General features: G+C 54.5%; 11 protein-coding genes across 11 annotated transcripts; 4 read left to right on the forward strand and 7 right to left on the reverse strand.

The window, feature by feature from the left end:
- Window positions 1-1,756: 1,756 nt before the first annotated feature.
- Window positions 1,757-2,056, forward strand: PG998_011842 (uncharacterized protein; the record flags this gene model as incomplete). The annotated part of the gene is made up of 2 exons (XM_066878658.1): window positions 1,757-1,762; window positions 1,844-2,056. The coding sequence occupies 2 exons, from the start codon at window positions 1,757-1,759 to the stop codon at window positions 2,054-2,056; spliced, it is 219 nt and encodes a 72-aa protein (XP_066727712.1).
- A 2,061-nt stretch (window positions 2,057-4,117) lies between these two features.
- Window positions 4,118-6,617, forward strand: PG998_011843 (copper amine oxidase; the record flags this gene model as incomplete). Its single annotated transcript, XM_066878659.1, has 4 exons — window positions 4,118-4,498; window positions 4,561-6,051; window positions 6,102-6,167; window positions 6,311-6,617. Exons 1-4 carry the CDS (start codon window positions 4,140-4,142, stop codon window positions 6,615-6,617), a joined length of 2,223 nt encoding a protein of 740 aa, XP_066727713.1. The 5' UTR covers window positions 4,118-4,139.
- Window positions 6,618-6,923: 306 nt separating this feature from the next.
- PG998_011844 (nicotinate-nucleotide diphosphorylase) lies at window positions 6,924-7,950 on the reverse strand (the record flags this gene model as incomplete). The annotated part of the gene is made up of 2 exons (XM_066878660.1): window positions 6,924-7,030; window positions 7,119-7,950. 2 exons carry the CDS (start codon window positions 7,948-7,950, stop codon window positions 6,924-6,926), a joined length of 939 nt encoding a protein of 312 aa, XP_066727714.1.
- A 370-nt stretch (window positions 7,951-8,320) lies between these two features.
- On the reverse strand, window positions 8,321-9,688 carry PG998_011845 (uncharacterized protein; the record flags this gene model as incomplete). The annotated part of the gene is made up of 3 exons (XM_066878661.1): window positions 8,321-8,717; window positions 8,809-8,991; window positions 9,060-9,688. The coding sequence occupies 3 exons, from the start codon at window positions 9,686-9,688 to the stop codon at window positions 8,321-8,323; spliced, it is 1,209 nt and encodes a 402-aa protein (XP_066727715.1).
- Window positions 9,689-11,083: 1,395 nt separating this feature from the next.
- On the reverse strand, window positions 11,084-11,914 carry PG998_011846 (uncharacterized protein; the record flags this gene model as incomplete). The annotated part of the gene is made up of 2 exons (XM_066878662.1): window positions 11,084-11,675; window positions 11,886-11,914. The coding sequence occupies 2 exons, from the start codon at window positions 11,912-11,914 to the stop codon at window positions 11,084-11,086; spliced, it is 621 nt and encodes a 206-aa protein (XP_066727716.1).
- A 54-nt stretch (window positions 11,915-11,968) lies between these two features.
- Window positions 11,969-12,664, reverse strand: PG998_011847 (uncharacterized protein; the record flags this gene model as incomplete). Its single annotated transcript, XM_066878663.1, has 1 exon — window positions 11,969-12,664. The coding sequence occupies one exon, from the start codon at window positions 12,662-12,664 to the stop codon at window positions 11,969-11,971; it is 696 nt and encodes a 231-aa protein (XP_066727717.1).
- Window positions 12,665-13,276: 612 nt separating this feature from the next.
- PG998_011848 (uncharacterized protein) lies at window positions 13,277-14,729 on the reverse strand (the record flags this gene model as incomplete). The annotated part of the gene is made up of 4 exons (XM_066878664.1): window positions 13,277-13,531; window positions 13,616-13,929; window positions 14,022-14,128; window positions 14,212-14,729. 4 exons carry the CDS (start codon window positions 14,727-14,729, stop codon window positions 13,277-13,279), a joined length of 1,194 nt encoding a protein of 397 aa, XP_066727718.1.
- A 2,796-nt stretch (window positions 14,730-17,525) lies between these two features.
- PG998_011849 (phosphatidylserine decarboxylase) lies at window positions 17,526-18,358 on the forward strand (the record flags this gene model as incomplete). The annotated part of the gene is made up of 3 exons (XM_066878665.1): window positions 17,526-17,711; window positions 17,788-18,169; window positions 18,237-18,358. The coding sequence occupies 3 exons, from the start codon at window positions 17,526-17,528 to the stop codon at window positions 18,356-18,358; spliced, it is 690 nt and encodes a 229-aa protein (XP_066727719.1).
- Window positions 18,359-18,369: 11 nt separating this feature from the next.
- PG998_011850 (uncharacterized protein) lies at window positions 18,370-18,651 on the forward strand (the record flags this gene model as incomplete). Its single annotated transcript, XM_066878666.1, has 2 exons — window positions 18,370-18,497; window positions 18,537-18,651. 2 exons carry the CDS (start codon window positions 18,370-18,372, stop codon window positions 18,649-18,651), a joined length of 243 nt encoding a protein of 80 aa, XP_066727720.1.
- Window positions 18,652-19,452: 801 nt separating this feature from the next.
- Window positions 19,453-20,976, reverse strand: PG998_011851 (KES1; the record flags this gene model as incomplete). The annotated part of the gene is made up of 1 exon (XM_066878667.1): window positions 19,453-20,976. One exon carries the CDS (start codon window positions 20,974-20,976, stop codon window positions 19,453-19,455), a length of 1,524 nt encoding a protein of 507 aa, XP_066727721.1.
- A 744-nt stretch (window positions 20,977-21,720) lies between these two features.
- PG998_011852 (uncharacterized protein) lies at window positions 21,721-22,824 on the reverse strand (the record flags this gene model as incomplete). Its single annotated transcript, XM_066878668.1, has 1 exon — window positions 21,721-22,824. One exon carries the CDS (start codon window positions 22,822-22,824, stop codon window positions 21,721-21,723), a length of 1,104 nt encoding a protein of 367 aa, XP_066727722.1.
- Window positions 22,825-23,507: the final 683 nt, after the last annotated feature.

Raw genomic sequence — 23,507 nt, forward strand, 5'->3', positions numbered from 1 at the left:
ATACGTCACTCGAAGGAGTGTGCGCAGCCGTACAACCGAACAATTGAGCTCTTGTCGCACCAGCAGCCTTCAGTGTGGAACCCCACTTCGAGATGGAAACTTCGCTACAGCTGTGTCGTGTCAATGGACTACGAGATGGATATCTGAGTAAAATGGCCTGGAAAATACGAGTTTTCGTGTTCATGGACACGCTAAGACGGAATATTTCCACCTTCTTCAGCTTTACCCGTCAATTCTTCCATCCACACCTTGATGAGTAACTGCAATCACTATGGGCATAGTCAGCATATCAGGTGACGACATCTTGGTCGGCTGCATCAGCAATACGAATGGCCACTATCATGTTTCTTCTTTGACTTGCCTATTTTCCAAGAGGGACTTCTTCTCTTACTCGGGTGCAGCCACCCTCTCCACGCCATCTTTTGTGGGCAGCAAGAAGCCTCCAAGTGTAGAATCAACTCCTGTTTTGCCGCACCGGTGACTATTTGGTGAAGAAGCTTATAATAAAAAGTTTACTCCCAAGATATCATTCGCATCAAGGACTAATTAAAAGGATCGCTTCTAGGTACCGAGGCACTTTGCTTTATTTCAAATGAATTCAAGGAGTATTATTGGGCAACACCGCAAGCGCAGGGTATGAATTCGGATTCGTGAACATCGCATCCATCCTCAGTGAACCACGGATGTAAGGGGTAGCCACCTTGGCAAGCGGTTGGATGTTACCACTCAAGTCTCTCACATGACATAGGAGGCAGTTGGGACATATACCAAGCGGTAACCAAGTGCCGTGGGTAGTGTTTGGATGTTTGATTATTGCTGACGGCTCGGCTGCCCCCTTAAGGACGCTCATTCCTCGCTCACCGTGGTCAGGGACCGGTACCCTCCAGTTTGCCCCAGGAACTCCCATCGTAAGGAATGAAACATTTCCATAATAGGTCGTGCCAAGAATTTGCTTTCGCATCAAGGAGACGAACCTCGGGGGTGAGAGGAGGGTCCAGAGGTGTGGATCTCGATGGCGTTACTTGGGGTACGATTGCCCCTTTCGTGCCTCTCACATGAACGATTAGACATCGCCATTGTTCGAACAAGAACCTCGACTGGTACTCGGTGAGTCAAGGTAGGATTTCTTGATGTGCTCAAACATGCTGCTATCAGCGCGCAGAGCGGTGGCCGTGTCTGTTGGGGGAGACGAAAGACTGCTTGCTGGCTTGATGTGCCACTCCATCAACTCCAGAACCAACTCTTCCACAGATTCCATGTCAATACTGCATGCGTCGTCGGATGTGTTCAGCATACGGAGCGGTAGCAATGTTCCGTGCCAGATATACGGGCTTGTCGTTAGCCAGCTGATGTCCGGTACTTCTTCCTATCAACCTCCCCTATCGCCAACTTCGCCGAGCAAACCACACCACGAAACCGCATGCGGCATCGAACGAACACCACGTGCAGTGCTTTTGCACCTGAAATCTGAGGTCTGGTAACGCAATGATTTATGCGATGGTCATTCTCCCATGCCCTTGCCCCTGGCGGTCTGATGGCGAGACTTCGAATCGACCTAGCCAACTCGAATTCCGACACTGAAAACGGAAAGCTGGACATCGCGAGTCGAACATGTCTTCGGGTATAAGAGGGACGGCCACGAATAGGGTCTTGGATTGAATGCATCACACCAAACGAGAGCTACTCTGTTGACACACCGAACTGAACCGGCTCGATACATACTTACCGCTTACGACAGAAACCATTCAACTCTACAATGCCGGTAAGTCACCTTCACCTTCGCTCTTCTCTCCATGCCTACAACTTGCTCTGCGGTATATGTTGCTCACTGCTGCTGGTCCAGGACCATTGCACTTGCACAGGGACGCGGGCACACCCAAAAGGGCCCTGCGAAAACACGGATTCACGGAAGATGGGCATCGACAAAGGCGGCCATCCTATCTTTCTCTGCGCTGAATGCTCCGGAAACGAAGGCAGGACTAACGGCGAGGGTGATAGGCTCAAAGGGTATTGCGGAGGCGACTGGAAGCCTGACAAGACCGATGTCAAGAAATAAGACCCCAAAGAACAGTTCTCTGGAGACGAGACAAATGCTGGCGGATCACGTCCCAACTACCCAACCGTCCCTCGTTTGACGGTCAGATGTTTCTCATCAGAGATGAAGGGCGAGGAGGCCCAATTTCCTAGCACAGTGGCTTTTCTTTTCGGAAGCCCGTCCGATCTTTGATCGCTTTAGCTGAAGATTGTATTGTTGTCAAGTTTTGTTGCTTTCATATCTACCAATAAACCATGCCCGGCAACCTTCTGAGGCTCACCTGCGATACCTGTGTACTGCGTGACCTATTCCACTACCAACTGCAGTATATGCGAGGTAACGATATGCCAACGACATGCAAAGTATTCTTGACGTTGGATCAAGGGATACTTGGCATATGTTTCGGACCGGCGTGTGTGCTGGTCAACCCGGAGCAATGGGGCAGGAAACGGCGGCCCCTCTCGCAACACAAGCCACCCTTGGCGAGCACCTGAATACAAAACCCCCTTTCCCCCACGACGCTGAAACATATTCTATCGAGCCAATCGCTTTTGTTGCCCAGTTCATCGTTGCGAACAGTATGTGCGCGCCGATATTGCCGCCTTGCTGTCCATTGTATTTCACCTAGTTCCAGCCAGCGCACATCATCATCCTCCCACTTTTCCTACAATCATCCCACCCTGTTCCTGGAGACGATGCCGTGACGGCCAGTTGCATTCCGAAGTGATCTGTCTCGGATATATCCAAAGGGCGCACTCTCAGCCCATCCCCGCCTACCGGCTCCCGAGAGTTGCGGATGGCTGTGCACCAACAGTTCGCCTGTGTGCTATTTTAGTCACTCGCTCGTCCCATCTTCCTCACCGTCTCCAATTTATGCATCTTCCAGCCCAACTCTAATTCGCGCCGAGAGCGAAGTTCTTCCCCTCGAAGCGCAGCTAGTGGCGCACGCCAGGCGTTCCCCAAAAGCTGTCTGAGGATCGTTTGACAAGGAGTCGGGAGGCAGGTAGCAAGGGGCTTGTGTAGTCTGCTATGGATTTGGTTCTTGGTTTGTCTGATGATCAAGCCGAGCGGGAGCGGAGGCGGCGGCGCATCCGATCTTATCCAACCGCCCCGGCTCCGGCCTCGGCAACGGACAGCCTGAAGTGGAAGGGAGCCCGACAGCATGCATTTGACCGCAGACGAACCCGTGTTTCTATCCAGATACGGCCACATTTGCGACTGAAACTCGTTCTGATGTTGTGGATTTCTGGTCTCGTAACGTGGCTCGGTGAATGCACATTGAATCCGTTTACATTGGCTGGCCAGCCAAGCCGAAGGTCGGGAATAGTGTTTGCTTTACGGGTGTAAGACAAGATAGGGAGCTGCGACAAAGTACGGATGCTGTACCCGGTAACCTAATGCGGGATCTGACTTTGCAATACCGAAAACGGGCAATGCCATGCAAGCCTCGCAGCAAGAAAGAAGCAGGAAGTGCACGGGGACGAGGAGGATGGACGAGATCGGCTGGACCTGCTGACCAAGCAAAGACCTGCCAGATCCATGTTGTTCTGTGAAGTAATCAGAACGGGAATCATGTAGGCGAACGGCATGCAATAACATTGATTGGGTTGTTTGCTGTCTTACCCACCAAGATAACCCCCCGTTCCCGTCATCAGCTCCGGCGCCTCCCCCGCATTTGATAGTGTACAGGAGGGAGAAGCCAGTGGATTCCCCCACACCACCACTCGGCATTGGACTTGCCAGTAGCCAGTTGTCTTTCCCGGTCATTATCATAGGCGAGACTTGCTTTTCACACCTTACAGCAGATCGGCCTCTATCCTATCGACATACATGCATGCCACGCTTATCGTGGCCATCTGATACTGTACCTACCTCATGGGCACCTCCGAAGTCGCGGCCCCCGAGCTCGCATCAGCCATTGAATACTTGAAGATCCCATCACCCCGCATACTTTCCAATCCCGAAGCTGAACTTCCACTAACCACTTGCACCGACTCATACCCCTACTACCCCAGGCCATCTCGTGGCCGTTCAATCGCTAACCCCCCTTCCATACGAGTCATCCCCTGCCGGCCGTTGCAGATTCGTCTGCCAGGAACTTCAGATGGCATCTACCTCAGCACCTGCGCGGCCACATCCGCTGCAGAGACTGAATGACGGCGAGATCCTTAAAGCAAAGGACATCCTCGCCAAGAGCCATGAATCAGGCGAGGGTCTGCGCTTCCGGTTCACCTACCTCGAAGAGCCGAAACGCGAGGACATGGTCAAGTACCTGGCCGCTGAGCATCAGGATGCCGAGACGACCACTACGTTGCCGACCCTGCCACGCATGGTCAAGTTCGTCTACGATGTCATCAAGGGCCCCGGCGACCACATCCTCGCCGATGCCGTAGTCGATATAGACTCGGGAGAAGTCGTGCACAAGCAGACGCATCCCACCGAGAGCCAAGCTGGATACGCTCCGTAAGTTGTTCGCCCAGATTGTAACCCCTAGAGATGGAAAGCTCATGCTTATGGCGTGCTAGATTTGAGTTTGGTGAATTTCAAGAAGCATGTTCCAACTCGGACCTGTTCAAGGAAGCTTTGAAGGAATTCGAGCTGCCGCCCAACTTCACCATTACCATTGATCCCTGGCCGTATGGTGGGTTGGACCCGGACGAGGCCATCCCTCGCTACATGCAGGGTCTCGTCTTTGCACGCGATGCGTCCAAGGATAGCCTCGACGCCAATCATTATGCCTACCCGTTGCCGATTATCCCGGTGATGGATTTTAACAAGAAGGAGCTCATCCGCATCGACCGTCTGGCCACCGGTGGCCAAGGCGATCCTCTAGAGCCGGCAGCTGCCTCCGAGACACCCAAGAAGCTGTTCGCCAACTCCAAGTCTGCCGAGTATGTCCCTGAGCTACTGGACCGCCCGCTGCGGACAGACATGAAGCCCATCAACATCACGCAGCCCGACGGCGCCTCTTTCACCGTCGAAGATGCCTCGCTAGTGTCGTGGCAGAAGTGGCGCTTCCGCGTCGGCTTCTCGCCGCGCGAGGGCGCCGTGCTGCACGACGTTTGCTACGACAACCGGCCCGTCTTCTACCGCATGTCCTTCTCGGAGATGACGGTGCCGTACGGCGACCCGCGGCCGCCCTTCCACCGCAAGCAGGCCTTCGACTTCGGCGACGGCGGCGCCGGCCGCAGCGCCAACAACCTGGGCCTGGGCTGCGACTGCCTCGGCGCCATCCACTACTTCGACGCCTGGGACACGGACCCGGACGGCCGGCCGACGCTCGCGAAAAACGTCGTGTGCCTGCACGAGCAGGACGCCGGCATCGGCTGGAAGCACACCAACTTCCGCACCGGCCGCGCCGTGGTGACGCGCCTGCGCGAGCTGGTCGTGCAGTTCATCATCACGCTGGCCAACTACGAGTACGTCTTCGCCTACAAGCTGGACACGTCGGGCAACGTGACGCTCGAGACGCGCGCCACGGGCATCGTCAGCGTCGTCTCCATCGACGAGGGCAAGACGAGCGCCTACGGCAACGTCGTGGCCCCCGGCGTCCTGGCCCAGAACCACCAGCACATCTTCGCGGCGCGCCTGGACCCGGCCGTGGACTCGTACGCCGCCGGCGACACGGCCGTCGTGCTCGAGGAGAGCCACCCGCTGCCCGACATGGACCCCGCCACCAACCCCCACGGCAACGGCTACGAGGTGCGGCGCACGCCGCTCGAGACGGCCGGGTTCGCCGACGCGGAACCCAGGCTGAACCGCGTGGTGCGGCTCGAGAGCCGCTCCCACAAAAACGCAATCAGCGGCAAGCGCACCGGCTACAAGTTCGCGCCCAGCGCGACGCAGCTGCTGCTGGCGCACCCGGACAGCACGCAGGCGAGGCGCGCGCCCTTCGCGCGGCACCACCTCTGGGTCACGGGCCACCGCGACGGCGAGCTCTGGGCCGCGGGCGAGTTCACCAACCAGTCGCGGGGCGAGGTCGGGGGCGTCCAGGCCATGGTCGAGCGGGGCGACTGGTTCGCATCCGACGGCGAGGAGGCGGCGAAGGGGGAGAGGGGAGACTGAGCACGCCGGTCGTCTGGACGGTGTTTGGGCTGACGCACAATCCGAGGGTCGAGGACTGGCCGGTTATGTAAGTCATGCCCTACCTACGTCAACTTTTCTTTGACTCTCCTCATTATTGGTCTCTATTTCACGAGAGGGGAAAAGGGGGGAACCACGAAATATGAGATACTATCAAACAGCCTAAAGACGACACACTGACAGTTCCAACAGGCCCGTCGAAGTTCACCAAATCCACATCCGTCCCGCCGACTTCTTCACCAGCAACCCGGCGCTGGACGTGCCGTCGACCAAGAACGAGGCCAGTGTGCTGGTGTCTTCCTCGGCCCCGTGCTGCGACGGCAAGGGCGAGAAACCGACCGCACAGGAGGAGCCTGCGTCGCACAAGCAGGGCGCGGGGCCGGATATGAAGCCCAAGGACATTGGTAGCGGCAGTAGCAATGGCAGCGGTAGTGGAGGCAAGGACAAGAAGAGGTTGACTACGCTTCTGAGCGGCGTGTTTGGGTCTAAGAAGGACTAGACGTTATAGGATCGGAGGGGGACGCACTTGGTCTTTATAATAGACATGGTAATGATCGTTGGTAGATATTATTTTCTATTCGGGTTTCCGGTTTCGCAATTGATCATATGATTGAAATTGCATATGCATGTGACAAGTATACAAGCAAGTTGGTGTTTAGACCAGTCATTTGTGCAATTATGGACCTGACTGGAGATATCCTGGAATATGGGCGACGAAGATGCCAGATCCAAACCCGTACTTAAACATGTACATGAAGTAAATTCTGTGCCTTTAGTCCCCTGGCTGGGTCACATTTGAAATCAACTAGACGACTGTCTCGGCATTCCGAGCTTGACCCTGCTCAATCTTCAGCGAAAAGTCAACATGTGACGTACCCTGGTGGATGGAACTTGTAGAAATGATATCGATATCTGTTGTGTTGCACGTTAACATAAGCAAGCCCAATGCCTTCCACATTGAAAGCGCTCGCGCGACGACGACCTGGGGAAGGGAACGTACCATTGCATACGTAAGCCGAGATATTATCCTCGCGCAACCCGCCGCTGACCTCGAGCAAGAAGTGCTTCTTGCCCTGCCACCTCTCCCGCAGACTGCGCGCCGCGACCTTGACGCCGTCGCCCGTGAAGTTGTCGAGCATGACGACGTCGGCGCCGGCCTCGATGGCCTCGTCGGCCTCGCGCTCGTCGCGCACCTCGACCTCGATCTTGAGCGCGAAGCCGCCCACCGCGCGCGCCGCCGCCACGGCCTCGGTGATGCTCCCCCGGCTCCACACGTGGTTGTCCTTGAGCATGACCATGGCACTGAGGTCCATGCGGTGCGCGTCCGCTCCGCCGACCAGCATGCCGTACTTCTCGACCAGGCGGAACCCGGGCGTCGTCTTGCGGGTGCCGGCGACGATGCCGGTGTACCCGGCGGCGCGGCACAGCGTCACGACGCGCCGGCTCTGCGTCGCGATGCCCGAGCACCGCGCCAGCAGGTTGAGGCCGACGCGCTCGGCGAGCAGGAGGCCGCGGGCGGGGCCGGTGACGGTGGCGACCTTGTGTTTGGGGTTCGTGTCGGAGAGATCAAGCTCGGCGCCTTCCGGCAGGTGCCACTCGACGGCGCACCCGCACTGCGCGAAGATCTCGTCGAAGAACGGCACGCCCGCCAGCACGCCCGCGCTCTTGCCCCACAGCGTCGCGGTCCGGGCGTGCTCGCCCACGACGAAGCCCGCGTAGTCGAAGGACGGCGTGTCCTCGGCCAGCCAGCCGGTGATCTGCGCCTTCCAGCTCGGCGGTAGCAGGTGGGCGAGCGTGCCGCGTTGCGAGGGGATGGGGTGGTTGTCGGTCATGGTGTTTGGTGGTTGGTGGGGTCGGCGTCGTCGGTCGGGGAGGAGCTCGGATGGGGTTCGATGGTCTGGGTTTGGGGACGCCAACTGCTCGGTCGTGTTGGTTGTTGTATGTATGTATTGACAACCCGTCCAACAAGTTTTGTAGCGATCCCAATCGGAAAGAAATGATTCTGGTCCCTTGAGAGAATAAATGAAACGTCGCAGGGAGAGCTATCTCGGCCCGCAGTCAGTGCTACGACAAGATGGATGGTGGGGGTGCTGCAGGCGTCAAAGAACGCGGGGTAGCAAGCATCCTTTAGCGTCATTCACCCGCTAATTATTAGGGGTAGCTGAAGCTGCATAAAATAATACATTGACACTATGTAACTAACTAGTAGTCCAGCTCAACCCCCGTCACGTCCTCCTCAAAGTGCCTGTCGCGGCTCTTGCGCGTGTACCACACATACCAGGGGATAGCGTACGTCTTGAGCGCGTAGCCCAGCCAGCCGGCGTCGGCGACGGACCCGATGACGGCGCGGGACTCGTCGAACGCGGCGGCGATGCGCGGCTTCCGCAGCCGCTCGTACGCCGCGAAGGCCTCGCGGGGAGAACCGCCCGGCCTGCCCTTCTCCATCCACCGCGCCAGGCACCGCGAGAAGACGACCGTGTCCTCGAACACGATGCCCGTGCTCTCGCCCTGCGGCGGCATGGCGTGCGCCGCGTCGCCCAGGAGCATGCAGCGGCCGGTCGACCATTGGCCGTCCTTGGAGAGTGTGAAGACGGGCCACCTGTTGGGCTCTCGTCAGTTCGTAACTGCTCTCTTGACAGTAAAGTAAACCGAGAAGGGAAAGCAAAGGCAGTTCGGATCATGTCACTTACAGGTAAAAGTCCTCGGCCATCTCGATGAGCGGCCGCACACAAGGAATCTTGCTGTCGCCAAACCGCCTCAGAATGTCGGCCCGCGTCTTCTCGGCGTCGGCGCCCACTTGCTTCCACCCGTCGCGACCCGTCCCGATGTCCGGCACCGACATCAGGGCCCCGACGTAGACCGACTCCATCGTGCTTTCGTGGTAGCTCGTCAACATGATCCCCCGTCGCGAGAAGTTGAGCGCCGTGCACTGGAAGTGCACCTCGAACCCTTGGGGACCCGGGCGAACCCGAAGGCGTTGCACACGCCCGTGTACGTCTCCTTCCGGGCCGGGTCGACGTGCTTCAGGCGCGTGACCGAGTGGATGCCGTCGCAGCCCATCAGAATGTCGGCGGTGCAGGATCCTCCGTCCTCGAAGGTGATGGTGACGTCGTCTCTGGTCTCCTTGATCTCCACGGTCCGCTTCCCGCAGGTCAACGTGATGTTCTCGTGCCGCTCGATGACCTCCAACACCGCCTTAAGCGAGTCGCCTCGAGTGATGCGCAGGGCTTTGAAAGGCGGGCTCCCTATGCCCTTGCCCTCGGGGCCCCGGAAGTCGGAGACGGCGAGCTTGGTCGAGTGCAGGTCGAACACTTCGAGCTCATCGATATCTTTGCCGTAGTTTCTCTCGCGGATGAGTTCATACACGCCCAGATGGTTGAGCATACGCAGCGCGTTCGGTGTGAGGTTGACCGCGCCGCCTATGGTGGCAGGCACCGGTCGGATTTCGAAGATGTGGATTCTGGGCACGGCATCTCGGGGCGCAAACTTGGTCAAAGCCAGGGCTGTGGTCAAGCCTGCAATGCCGCCTCCCAGGATGATGATGTCTAGAGGTTTCTTAACGGTATTCATTTTCGTTGTGGCGTTATTTCTGTTGATGCTAATTGGGCGAAGACTCTCGCGGGAGCTTTTATGAGCCAAGCTCCCGCTGGCTTAAAGCAGGGAGATGTGCGCTCAGGCAAAAATGGGAGGCGTTTTGCAGTTCCGGGCGCCTGGATGATGCTGTCTCGCTTATCTCGGTCCCTTGTTCGTGAGCGGTTTCACAACTGCTGTCACAATCGGACGCTGTATAACCCAATTTGGTGGCACAATAACGGTCGATGGCAGTGACGGCGAAACTTGCAAGGGTGGATGATGCGCCTAAGCATTCACACTTCCTCAACCGACATTGAATACAATACTACCAATTGAAATTTGGCATTCACTTTCACTTGGGGAATGGATGCACTTATAGCCAACACCACCGGTCCCGAGAACGGTCCCCACTTCGGCCGCGCAGCACACGGAAGAGGCATTTGCTGACGGCGCGTGATGGGTCGTCTATTGGAATGGAGGACAGAGACCAGTGAGAGGGGAGGCATCGCTAAGCAAACAACGTGAAACCAACAACACGTGTAGGAGGGAACTTTGTCACCGTGGGACGACGCATGGGACAACTCTCCCTTTGCCACAGATGCTGTACCAGCCGTTCGGATTCGGAAAAGTCAGAAGAGTCTTGGCTTTTGGGCAAATACTTTCCTGTCGCCGCACCACGTTGGTTTCTGCAAAACCTGTCAAATGCAGATGATGAGTCGCGTACCGCTACCCCTTCCGAAGCGGCCGGATAGTGCACATTTCCCACGTTGACTTAGCCTAAAGCGCCTGGCCCCGAATTGTGCCGCCGAAGTGGTCTGAAATCTCGGTCCCGAGAGTACGGTCCCGAGAAAATGACGGGCAGATGCGTGGGGACTGACTGACAGGCAAGCAGCCAACACGCATGCCACACTGATCTTAATAAGATCTAGGTAATCCTGCAAATATCCTTTGGACGACTGCGAGGTGCCAATGGAAGAATTCATCGCCAATTCCAGTGCAATGCTGCATCATCTAACATACGGCTCAGCATCGTAAATCCGTTATCACAACCCTAAACTAAGACCTCTTTCATTATTACTATATAAAGCTATATTTTAAAAGTATACCTATAACTTTTAACTCTAATTATATGTATTAGTTATAACTTATATAATTAACTACTATTTATTTAAAAGTTAAATTAAGTTATATATTTAATAATATAATATAATTTAAAATTTATAAAAGTTTATTAAAAAGTTTTTAAATTATATTTAAATTCTTTTATATATAATTTATTTTATTCTATTTTATTTAAAATATTAATAAATATCCTTAATTAATAGCGTTCTAACGTTAATTTAAAAGTAGTAACGTTTTAAAAATTCGATGCCACTAGAGAAACGCCGTAGTTTAGCAGCTTGCCCACTCGGAGGACACGTCCCGAATCGACGGTAATCGCCAATGAGGAGTCTCGATACTGAGCTCTTGGAAACTTAGAGCATCCATACCAGAAAGCACCGTGTTGTTAAGCTCGAGGTTGTTACCTTCTATCACAGGTATAGCTTCATCGTGTTTGCTCACCACTAAGGGCTTCAAAGATGAAGTCATGCGACTTGGTTCTTCAGGGGGATGAGGCGTACTAGTGGATGCTTCCGCAACAACAGCGACCTCCTCCACGGCCTCCGCAGTAGAGAGAGACTCCACGAAATCCCTGGCCAAGGGCTCGGTGTCAGTTGTAGGATTGATCAAGGTCTGAAAGGTATGCAGCTCACCAGCAGCCAACGTCGCCCATTTCCCGATCAAGGCCCTCAACAGCTCAACATGTTTCGGTTGGGTCGTTTTGAACCTCCATATGACAAGGGCCACGACGAAGAGGTCCGAGGACTCTCTGCCGACAACGCAGCAGAGGCGGCAGCGGTCTCGTAGATCCGCACCGTACTCGACGGGTGGCGTCACGAAGTCCAGCCAGTGGAGCCAATCTTGACGTTGCTGGAGGATTTTACTGTTTACCGGACAATAAGCATTGGCGACCTGGCAAGGTGGTTTTTACTACAGTAAAAGAACCAATGCTCTGTTTAGGATTGTGGTTCGCCACAGATCCGCCAATGGAAGGCGAGAGCTCTTCGCTCAGATTGGGGGCTTGCTATTCTGATGGCATGTCTCATGAATAATGAATGCAGGAGCTGGGGCTAGTTACCTGAACGTAACGTACCAGATGTCATCACCTCCTTTGCCACACATAGCGGCACTAGTGATGCTTCGCCGCTTCTCCCGGCTGTTATCCCACTCCAGCTGCTATTCCGATCCATCTATTATCTCCTCCACTGTCGTGTGCTGGTCGATGTGACGCTGGCATATCTCCAGCAGGCGTCTGATATCTCTCGAGGTGCCACCTTGGAACGAATAAGCTTCCCAATAACGACCGGATTCGTTGAATTGCTCCCACATGGGCGGCTTCCAGACCAAGATATACCCAGTTGGCAGCGTTTGCACAGCAGGTGGTAGCGTGATGGTCTCGTAGAAGAAGTGCTCGCGGGTTCCCAAGAAGCCCACGTCGCCGCCGTCGCGCCGCAGCAGAAAGGCCGCGAGCTCCCACTGGCCGTGGTCGACGGCGACCATCAGCCCCGACTTGTCGATGCGGAGACATACCCCATAGGGGTGGCGGAGATGCAACATCCGGTCTCGGACTGACGTATTGGCCGTCTGCTGGTAGTTGGCGAGGAACTGGCCGGCCAGGTTGAACAGGGTCGTGGAGGGGGTGCCGGGCCAGGCCGCGACTTCGGTCATGTTGCCCGTCTTGATCAGGTGGAAGAGATAGCGATCGTTCCCGTAATCGTCTCTTGAATTCGGCAGTTCCGGCATGAGAATATTGTTCAGGTTGCGGTTGACCTTGGCTAGATTGTTTAGGTCGTGTACGCTAAGACGGCAGGCAACCTCTAGCAAGATCTCAGTAGGCAGGTTGGAGATGGGGTCTTGTGGTGAGGATACCATTGCTTGAAGATCGGTGAAATATCTTTAAATGCCTGGAATTGTGCTGTGCTCGGTGGAAAATATCTCGCTGAGGAAGAGAAATAATCGGTGTTGAATGTTGGTTTCTTTCTTTCGTTTTCAGTTCAAGATCAAGCTGTTAAGCCAGCAGAAACGAAACGAATGATGAATTTCTGAGATGGCAAAGGATGAAACTCGAGTTAGCCATGTCAAAACTCGATTGCTAGTTGGCAGAAAGTGCATCTCAGGCAGCAAAATTAAATCTGGAACAAAGTTTTGAAAACCATTGTTCCTGGACAACGTTAATTGTTGAAGAATTGAATGTACAATTACTTCACCGCCCTTGGTACTGGACATTCTCAGAAGACTTATTGATTGTGTCTGTAGTATGATAATAACTAGAGTAGGACAATAACTAGAATAGGGTAATAGCTGGAGGTGGCTATGGAGTGGTGAAGTACTACTAGTACTATAATGCACGTAACTGCAATCCCTCACATGACCATGACGCTGCCCAAGTAAGTCGTCATATTTTCCAAGTCGCAGGCCACTTGTCTCTCAATTATACGTGCATGTTATTAGAGGTAACCACTACCTTCTATGTGCTTTATACATCTATAGATAGATATAACAATATGGCCCCGCCACCGTGCTGACCAGGTCCTTCATGATCACCTCGCCGCCGTTAAATCCCATATCGAAAGTGTCCTCTATGGTGACGTTGTCGCTGGGCGGCTTGTTGTTCATGGTGCGGGTGCCGGCGACTTGGAAAGCACGCTCGACTGGCTTCTGGTTTTGCCACGTCCACCATACCCGATCTACCATGGAATGGTGCAGCCAGAATAGGGGCTCGTTGGGCGAGTTGAAGAACTAGATGAGTTGTTGGTCTCAGGAAGGCTCTGGCAGACATGGGACATTTGTATGGAAGGAAACAAAGAAACGGCGAATACTTACATCACCAGAAGGGTCGCCGTTTAGCAGGAAGTGCCCGAACTGGTGCAAGCCGTACCACCCAACCGTGGCGTTGCCCGTGTACTGGAGGCGGTCCTGGAACGCGCCGATGTCGGTCTGGTACAGCGGGTTCCGGAGGAGGTCGACGATGTGCTCGTCGCCCGACCAGGTCCGGGCCAACGGCACCGAGATGTCGTGCCGGATGCAGCGGGGGTCGTAGCTGAAGGGCGCCTTGGCGGTGACGCCAGGCCATTGCGGGACCGTGGCCGTCAGGTTCGCCATAACGCCCGCGTAGGGGCCCGTCTTGACACAGCCCCCTGGGGTCACGGTCAAAGTCAGCATTGGATGTCGTAGGGGGAAGAACAGAGAGGACACCGAAACGGAATTCTGCGGCTTGGAAACGACTTACCTCCTTGGCCGGGCTCGATACACAGAAGGCCGCTTTGTAGTCCAGTCGTGCAGTTATGTGGCTCGTACTCGCCGTTGCCGCCCTGGGAGTATTCACTGCCGTCGAGACTAGACCGACACGGTGTCAGCCTGTCGGAGGATAGAGAAAGAGAAAAACAAGACGCGTGTGCGGGATACAGATGGCAACTTACTAAGGAGAGTTGAGAGGATCTTGAGATGACTTAGCCCAGCTCCAGTACGGGAGATACCCCTCGTATCCGCACTCATCCCGGAGCGCCCGCTCGAAAGTCCAGAGGTAGTGCCGGTGCCAAGCCAAGAAGGAGCCGCTGCGGTGGATGGTGCGGGTCTGGTTGATGTGGGTGGCGACCATGTCATCGTAGCGGGACCGGGCCCCCGGCGCCTTGTCGACGGAGGTGACGGGCGGCTTCGCCATGAGGCACTGGACGGCGCGGGTGTAGGCGAGCTTGGCGTCGTTGGACAGGGTCGAGTACTCGCGTCGCACCCTCGCCTGCTCCATGTCGCACTTGTCCGTCTCTACACCCTTGGTGGACAGGTGCCCTTTCAGGCTGCCGTCAGCCCACGCCTCCTTCAGCTGGGCGAGTGACTCGGCCGCCGCCTGGTCGGACCCGAAGGACGGGGCAGGGGTCCAGCATATGGCAACCGAGACCGCAGATGCCAGGAGCGCCAGAGATACCAGGGGCAACTGCATATTTGCTATTGGAGGCTGTGGGTCTTTTAGATAGGGTGCTGAGGGGGTTAGAAGCACAGTGAAATTGCGATATTCGACACCAATATCCAGACATGACAAGTGAACAAGGGCCCCAAAGCAATTTGGATCTCCTTGCGCTGATATACAGTTTGTTGTATGTTCCTGCTCACATCGGCTAAGATGGGAAGCTGACCTGGCTTGACTTGCATATGAGATCTTCCGAGCCAATGCATGTGGTTCATGGAAGATAAAGCGGCCAAGCTAATGTCATAACTAAACCGTGTTTAAAGTTATGTGGATAACAGAAGTCTCTATCTATCGAATAGGACAGCTGCGCTTGGCCTTGCATTAGTAGCGTGGATAGTAGTATATTGCCCAGCCATGACGCCAAGAGCCAAGATCCCCTCGGGTAGCTTAGGTGCTCAAGTCTTACGTGGGACAATATGAACATATGCTTAGTAGTCCCACAAGCGGCAGGCCTATCGTCGGAATATTCGCAATCTCTTGCTCCTCGTAGTACTCAGGAAACGACCCGGATGTTGTTTGGTAATCTTCTGCAACCAACAAGCTATCATTTGGTGAAGATTCAGCAGCTACGACGCTGAGTTTCTGAGAAGCTTTACCTACTAGGGTCTAGCAGTCAGTGCACTCATATCTTGCAGTCCTATTGTCGTTGTCATCGGTATAACTGCACCTGCGATCTGAAATTGCGGCACAGGCGGAATCGCTGACCGGTTAACCGCGACCCCATGCTCGTCGGTTCGCCCTAACTTTACGAGCCGCAACTCTCCCATCAACAGTTATACGGCGTATTTCATGAACTACATTCTTTCCTAGTGAGTTAGAACTATGGCCGTATGGTTGTAATTATCGAAGGGTCTGATCTTTAGTATTGTACCAACGACAGCAATCTCCGTGGAATACTCATGCATGCCCTACCTGCCCCTGACACAATCAATGTACAACACTATGAATTTTGTTTTCTCCCTGGCTAGATGTGTATTACAGAGCATTTAACACTGGCTTGCGTTTCATGGTTATTTGACTTCAACGCCCCTGTGCAGAGTTTTCCCTCATCGGAGTACTGACTGAACTAGTTGGACGTCTTGCCAATGCCCGAAAAGAATCGCTTTCACTCCACCCAGTGATGGTAAGTAAGGACACAAAAACATTACTTTCAAGTGGCTGTGATTGTAATGTTATCGATATTTTCTCTTCTTTGGATTAACAGGATTCTGAACTTGTCGCAGTGTCAGTTAGACAGTCACGATTTGAGGCACTTGTATGTGAAACGAATGCATGAGTGAGATTCACGCGTGTTGCAGAGCAAACACTTCTCTCTTGTAATTTATAAGGAACAGAGGCATTTGAGGTTTTGCCTGCCCCCCCTTTCTGCATCTGGCCCAGTCTGCACTAGGCCGATCAAATGAGCAAAAGCTGTCAACACCTCGAAATAATACGCTGACTTCTACGAGCGTTTACGGAGGCATCGATCCGGGTGTAGCGAGAGGTCGGAGAACATATGCGTAATCCAATGCAAAGGGAGTAGGGAGGTTTTTCTGATAGCTACACTGCGTGGTATCTCGACCATCTCGATGATGCATTAGCCGACGTCATGCGTCCGAACTGAATGTGTCTGCGTATTATCCACGTGCTACACATCAAGACATGGCATGACTAGCGGGAGGAACATCCCACCATTTGTGTATGAATATCGCCGTACTTCAGTCCAAGTCACCATTGCATAGCTTGGGTGGATAGTCTCAATCCCATATTCTCAAGGGTTGCGACCCGCACAGACAACGATTGTCGCTCTGTCAGGTATTACCATTATTCCCACGAGTCGCATCGAGAGTCAGTGGGGAGATACAGCTAAAACATGCCGTGAATCCCTGCTTATAGGACGGTAGTTTCTAGAGGAAAAGTTGCTTAATTGCTGCTCTCCTTGTGAAAAAGGTTCGCTGATTCCTTGGCGACACTAATGCATTTATTAAGCTAGACCACCTAATACAGAGCCACCCCCACTATGAACCACCGTTTTACACCTAAATCGTCGATTTCCCACCTTTTATAATAAATCGAATAAAATATATATAAGTTTAATTTAAATTGATTAAAATTTAAGTTAAAAAAAGAAAAAATACTTATCTTTAGAATTAAATTAAATAAATTACCTTCCCCTTTTAATAATAGCTTAAAGTTTATTTAAAAAATTTATATATAAAATAGGTATAGAGTTAAATTTTAGAATAACTTTATAATCTTTATAATAAATTATTTTTTAAAATTTTATTAATTTTATATATTTTTAAATAGAATATAATTAAAAGAGAAAATTTAAATACATTAAATACTAAGAGATTTATTAAAGAAAAACGAAAATTTATTAACTTTTTAAGGTAAATTTAACCTTTTCCTTAATAATAAATTAAATAATAAAGATTTTTAAAAGAAGAAACAAGATTTCAATAAATATATTAATCTTTTATATATCTTTAAAAGATTTAATTTATATATTAGTAGATTAAAAAGTTATTTAACCTTTAATCTTAGATTTTTCTTTTTAAAATATTATTTAAAATTAAATATTTAAATATAAAGGATGTAAAAATAAAATTAGTAAAAAATATATATATGAATACTAGTATTTAAGGTATTATATATTTTAAAAAGCCTATTTAAATCTAATTTATTCGAATTTTAAACCCTTAATTTTAAGAAAGTGGCTTATAGAGGGGGTGGCTCCGTATTAGATGGTCTAGCTTATACATCGCAAATATCAACTTCCCAAGAGCCATGGCAGCGGCCACGTTATCGACAATAGAAGACGAGAGGTCAGTGGAATCGAATGGCGAGTATATCCTGGTCATTACCGGCACTGTGATGGGCATCACGTTTGTCGTGGTTTCACTGCGACTCTATATTCGCCAAGTGATGCTGAAGTCCTTCAGCATCGACGATGCGATCATCTTAGTTGCGTTGGTAAGTCTGATGAGTAAAATCCACATACCATGAGGCTATCGGCTAACGATCTTGCTTCTACTGAGCGACGTCATAGATCATGGCTATCGTGAGCATGGTCTGCTTCGTCGGCATGGTCCAGCACGGCGCCGGACGGCACCCCAAGGACATCAAGCCCCAATGGAAGGAGGGACTGTCGTACTGGACCTACATGGTTGGTGAATTCACCTTGACGGGCATCGGGCTGGTCAAGATCTCGGTTGGGTTCTGCCTCAAGCGCTTCGCGCAGACGCCGGCGCAGCACCGGTTCCTGTGGTACATCATCGTCTTCTCCGCCGTCTTCATGGTCTACTCGGTCGTCATGTTGAACATCGCCTGCATCCCGATTCGGGCCATGTGGGTACCGGGGCTGAGCGCCGCCCCGACCTACAAGTGCCAGTCCGCACAGGTGCTCTCCATCATCAACACCGTGAACGGAGGTATGTTCTCTGTGTGTGATCTTGTACCCTATACGCTTCTCTGTTGCTGAAATGAATGATACTACAGTCATCAAAGTTCTGACCGATATCATATTCTGTCTTCTCCCCATCCCCGTGGTGTTGGCTTTGAGAATCAACCGCCGGGCCAGGGTAACGCTCTTCCTCATCTTAAGTCTCGGGCTCTTGTAGGTGGAGACATGATGGCCCCCATGATGCCCCTATTTTTTAATGACAAAGCCCTGCTAACGGTTGATTTCAGTGCTTGTGCCGCGTCTATTGTACGTATGGTCTTTGGTCGCAGACGGCTTGCAGACCCCGTCTATACGAAGTGAGTGAGGATCCTGGCCCACCAGACTATGCCAATCAGTTCAACTGATACACTGCCCTCACACCAGGCATTACAGCTTTCATATCTGGTTCTAGTAAGTCACACGAGGGCTGAGGAACTCTTTGTTGCTATTGAAGTTGAGTTGACCCAATGATCAACCCAGTATCGAGCATCAAGTCGGTATTCTTGCCGCATCGCTTCCATCCCTTCGACCGTAAGTCACTCACGCGATTACGTACTAATCCCTCATGCATATTAACATGCGCCACCTCATCCATTAGCATATTTTCCAAGGTCCGAAAAGCAGGCGGTATTAGCAATCACGGCCCATCTCGCTCCTACGCGCACGGCCACCGGTCTAAAAGCAACTTCAGCTCGACCGGGCGCGGACGTAGCGGCTGCTACCAACAGGAGGGCCTTCCAATCCCACACGAGGCGGTCGTCATGTCAGGGGGTACATTGATGGTTGCGAAAACGACGATGGCCACGAAGCAGGTAGCAACAGTCAATATATGACACATATCTTCAGCACCACACACGCGAGGAACACAGCGGACGAGCGTCGTGAAGAACGTCTCCGACAGTCGGGTGGTATTCACGTGTCAAGGCGGACAGAGATCATGTATAATGATGGAACAGACTATATACCCAGGGCGCCATGATATATACCTCGATTTTAAGTAGCCTTATGACCTTGGCCACTTTCAATCTGATCAACACCGAAATCCATATGACGACCATTTTGGCCCCTATGCTATCGCCTTCAAGTCTCTCATTTTAACAATAGTTTTGTGAGATTCATCAACCAAGGGCCATCCCCCGGCACCGTCTCTAATCCTGGGTCGCATAACCAGAGAAATACCGGTTTATGGTATCCAGGTCATATCATATCCCGTACCAATTCAGTGGTGGTCGCATCTTGTCGTGGTGAAGTCCAAGCGCAGGATCGATCACCCTAAGATTGAATTGGCGTAGTACTGTCCACACCTAAAACATCTGATGTGCCGATCGCTTGCGCAATTTGATGTCGTTCCGCGTTCGCACTTCCGTCAAGTCTAACTGGCCAGCCCGGCTTCCCCGAGGAAGAAGAACGTATGGACACGGTAGCCCGCCGCAACTGCTCCTTCTCGCCAACAGGCGATTCAGTTGACAGCGGCGGTGTGAGGACTTCATCCTTTTCGTCGTCTTCATCACTGCTCGAGCCGTTGTCCATCCCCATCACCTGCCCCGTCGGCGCCAATCCCCTATGGAACTCCCCGCTCTCCTTTAGTAACGCCTCCGCCGCCCGCACCCCGACGAACTTCCAGACGCCCCCCGTGCGGTCGGCCTGCAGCGCGCGCGCCGCCGGGTCCGGGATGGCCGCGGCGAGGACGTCGAACTCGGCGTCGCCGGCGGCGCGGCGGAAGAACATGCGCGGCCACTCGACGCCCGCCCGCGCCTCGGCGCGCCGCATCGCCCGCTGGCCCTCCTCGATGTCTGTCTTGGCCGCGCCGACTTTCTGCAGGTCGCCCGCGCGGATCCCCGCCGCCACGGCCGCCCACGCCCGCCGCGACTCCCAGGGGCTCTGCTGCGCCGCCGGCTTCGTGCGCAGCTCGCTGCGCGCCACCGCGTCGACGTGCAGCTCGTCGACCACGGCCGCGTCACCCCGCAGGTCCGTCACCCGCAGCGCGCCCGTCCACTGCCCCGCGACCTCGAACAGCGGCTTCTTGTCGTCGCGCAGGTCGACGAGCGTGGCGCGCACGCTGTGGGGCGACGGGCTGGCGCCGCCCCGGCCCAGGCCCAGGCCGCCGGCGATGCTGCTGCGCTTGCCCTCGAACACGACGGTCGAGAGGAAGCCCGCGCTCGAGACGAGGTAGCAGGTGCCCGTCAGCTCCGGGTAGGGCGCGCCCAGCATCAGGTTCTTGATGACCATGGTCGGCAGCGTCATCAGGTGGCTCTCGCCGTGGACCTCGTCGCGGATGATGGCGTGGCCGACCTGGCGCACGACGACGCCGCGGCTGACCGAGAAGACGGTCTGCTGCGCCACGTAGCCCGACGACGAGATGCCGCGGGCCCGGTTGTACAGGACGCAGGCCGTGACGGGCGGGTGGTGTGACACCTGCTCCGAGATGAACTGCGTCGTCGTCGAGGCCTTGTCGTCCTCGTCGACGAACGCGCCGAGGAAGAGCTCGCCCAGGAACGCGTTCAGCGGCTTCTTGACGCCGCCGTCCGAACCCGTCGACGCCGCCGTGTACGCCTGGCGCTTGAGGCTACAGAGGAAGTTCTCCAGGACCAGTAGGGCACGTCGCGCCGGGTCGGGCTCCGCCGTGGGCGCCAGGAACAGGGACTGGTGCTCGGCCCAGGTGGCGGGGATCTCGGTGACGGACTTTGGCGACAGCACAAAGGGCGGGGCCGTGATGTTGGACAGGTCGCCCTTCACTGTGGCGAGGTAAGCGAGAAAGTCGCGCAGCTGCGCGAGGTTGGACTGGGGTTTCGCCATGGCGGGTGGATTGTCACACTGTTGCGGCGTCGGCGGCTGCAAACGGCGGTAACAAAACCCAACCGCGCTTCGTCAGAGGGAAGAAGTCGAAGAAGACAAGGAAGATAGAAAGTGAAACACTCTAAAACCAGAATCAAGGGCGATGTATAGCTTGTTCAAGTCTTATCTAGAAGTCTGCCCTGACTAGCAATGCAGCTGGGTGTCTAAGCCACGGGGGATGAGTCCATCAACAGTCAACCCGAATGCGAATCTATGGAGGTCTTGGCGCGAGAAAGAGGCCGTGAAGTAAGACTCATCGTTGACATATTGCTGCATCTAAGCCCCATGATGTAGACGAACAAAGAGGCCAAAACATACAGAATGGACATGGGAGATCGATGCCAAGATAACGTTTTGCTGGTTACACGCCGTTTGCTAAGCTTTTGTGCAGAATGCATGACGTGTTGGATTTGCGCGCTCGGTACCGCTGGCGTGGCCGCTAGTTTGCCGTCCGCGCAGAAGCCCGCGCCTCCCAAGATTCCTAACTTTCCTAACTTTCCTCATCGAGAGATGCTGATCGAAAGTGGATTTCGTCATTCGGTAATGGGGCAATCTCATGTCTAAGCCACTAGTCGATTGCCGTTCCTTCCGGTATCCCGTATCCCCTCGGGCTTCGAGTTGCACCGGTGCCCGTCATCGTGAAGCCCACCCGCTCACTCCCTTCTTCCCTAAATGCAGATGCAGATGCTGATGCAATGGCGATACTTATGCCACCAACAGTTTCTCCAGCCCGTCCATGGCCTTCTTGGCGTACGCCCCCATGTCCGGATACCGCCTCTCCTGGCCCTTGGGGTCGAAGACCTCCATCGACAGGTAGCCGCGGAACCCCGTATCCAGCACCGCGTTGAGGAACTCGCGCACCGGCAGGTAGCCGCCGTCGTAGGGCAGGGGCCGGTGGTCGTGGCTCCACTGCCCGCGCGGCCGCAGCCCGGACTCGGCGTCGACCTCGTCGGCGAGGGGCGGGTCCATCTTGTAGGCGTCCGAGATCTGCAGCAGGAAGATCTTGGCCGCGGGCACCGTCACGACGAGCTCGGCGAGCGACTCGCTCCAGCGCTGCTCCACCTGGGCGCGGTACATGGGCCGCCGCGTCTCGCCCTCGCCCGCGCCCTCGCCCTCGCCCTCGTCCGTCCCCGCGCCGCCGACGACGATCTCGGCCTCGACCAGCCCCGTGCGCGTCGTCGGGTCCGCCCACTCGCCGCCGCCGCTCTGGAACGTGTCGAGGCACAGGCCCAGGTTGGGCCGGTCCGCCTTCTGCACGAGGTCCCAGACGTCTTTCCACGCCGGCGCCCGCGTCGCCCAGCACCAGTTCTCATATGCGACGCGGAACCCCTTGGCCGCCAGCAGGTCCGCCAGCTCGGCCAGGTCCGCCGCCATGTCGTCGAACGAGGCCCCCGCGATGCCCGGCGCGTCCGACGAGCCGACCTGCAGCAGGTCCGTCCCCACGGCCTCCATGACGCGCATCCAGCCGCGCGCGCGGGCGAAGGCGTCCTCCCGCTCCGGGCTCCCTTTGGGCCAGCCCTCGAAGTTGGCGAACGGCTGCAGCATCATGACCTCGAGGCCGTGTTCCACCATCTGGCCCTTGATCGCCGTGCCGATCTCCACCAGCGTGTCGTAGTCCGTGGGGTCCGGCTCGGTGCCGTTCAGCATCTTGCCGTACGCCAGGATGTCCGGCATGGACAGCTCGACGGCGTCGAAGCCGGCGTCGGCGATGGCCTTGAGCTTGAGCGGTAGCGTGTGCGACTCCCGGTACCCGATGCTACATGTCGCATAGCTCGTCGGGATTTCCGCCGCTTTGTGTCTGATGGGCATCCTTGCTGACTAATATGAATAAGCAGCGAGCCGAACCCTTGGTGATGGCGGAGGGGGTAAAGAGGTAGGGTAGGTTGAAGATCACGTAGAGGTGTTGATTGACTTTAGGAAAGTATAATCGATCGGCACCTAGTGTGAAATTCTACGACGAATGTGCCCGCGTGCCTCGAGGCCTAACAAAAAGAGGAAACGGATTTTGGAAGTAGGCAGTTGGACTATCGGTTGTGGTAGTGGACCTGCTGGTTCCCGCCGGACAGGGCCCGGTGACGTCAACGAGAGCGGTTGGCGGAGAGGTTGTTCCTGACCTGCAGGCCGGTGTCACTATGCAACCGCAACACTGACAAGACAGGCACGCTACACCGATGCATATGCGCTAGGAGGAATTATATGCAATCTCCCTGTTTTGACTACTCGGAATACCTGATATAACTGGAACGCCTGGAATTGAAGGACGAGAACGCGCACGCAGACCCCCTCTCGCCTCTCTTCCCGGCCGGAAATCGGATGTTATTGCTGCAGGTTTGGGAGACAACGAAAGCATAAGCATGAACACTTGAATCAAGACGACCAGATCGAACCATCCGAACCACACCACTATATGTATATGTATGTATGTAAAATGTGTAGGGCGAAAAAGAATCCCCGGCGACTAGAGTGACCAGCCAGGAAAACCGTTGCTAGCG

Source organism: Apiospora kogelbergensis, assembly GCF_038363985.1.
Source record: "Apiospora kogelbergensis strain CBS 113332 chromosome Unknown utg000007l_segment0_segment0, whole genome shotgun sequence".
Lineage (NCBI taxonomy): Eukaryota > Fungi > Ascomycota > Sordariomycetes > Amphisphaeriales > Apiosporaceae > Apiospora > Apiospora kogelbergensis.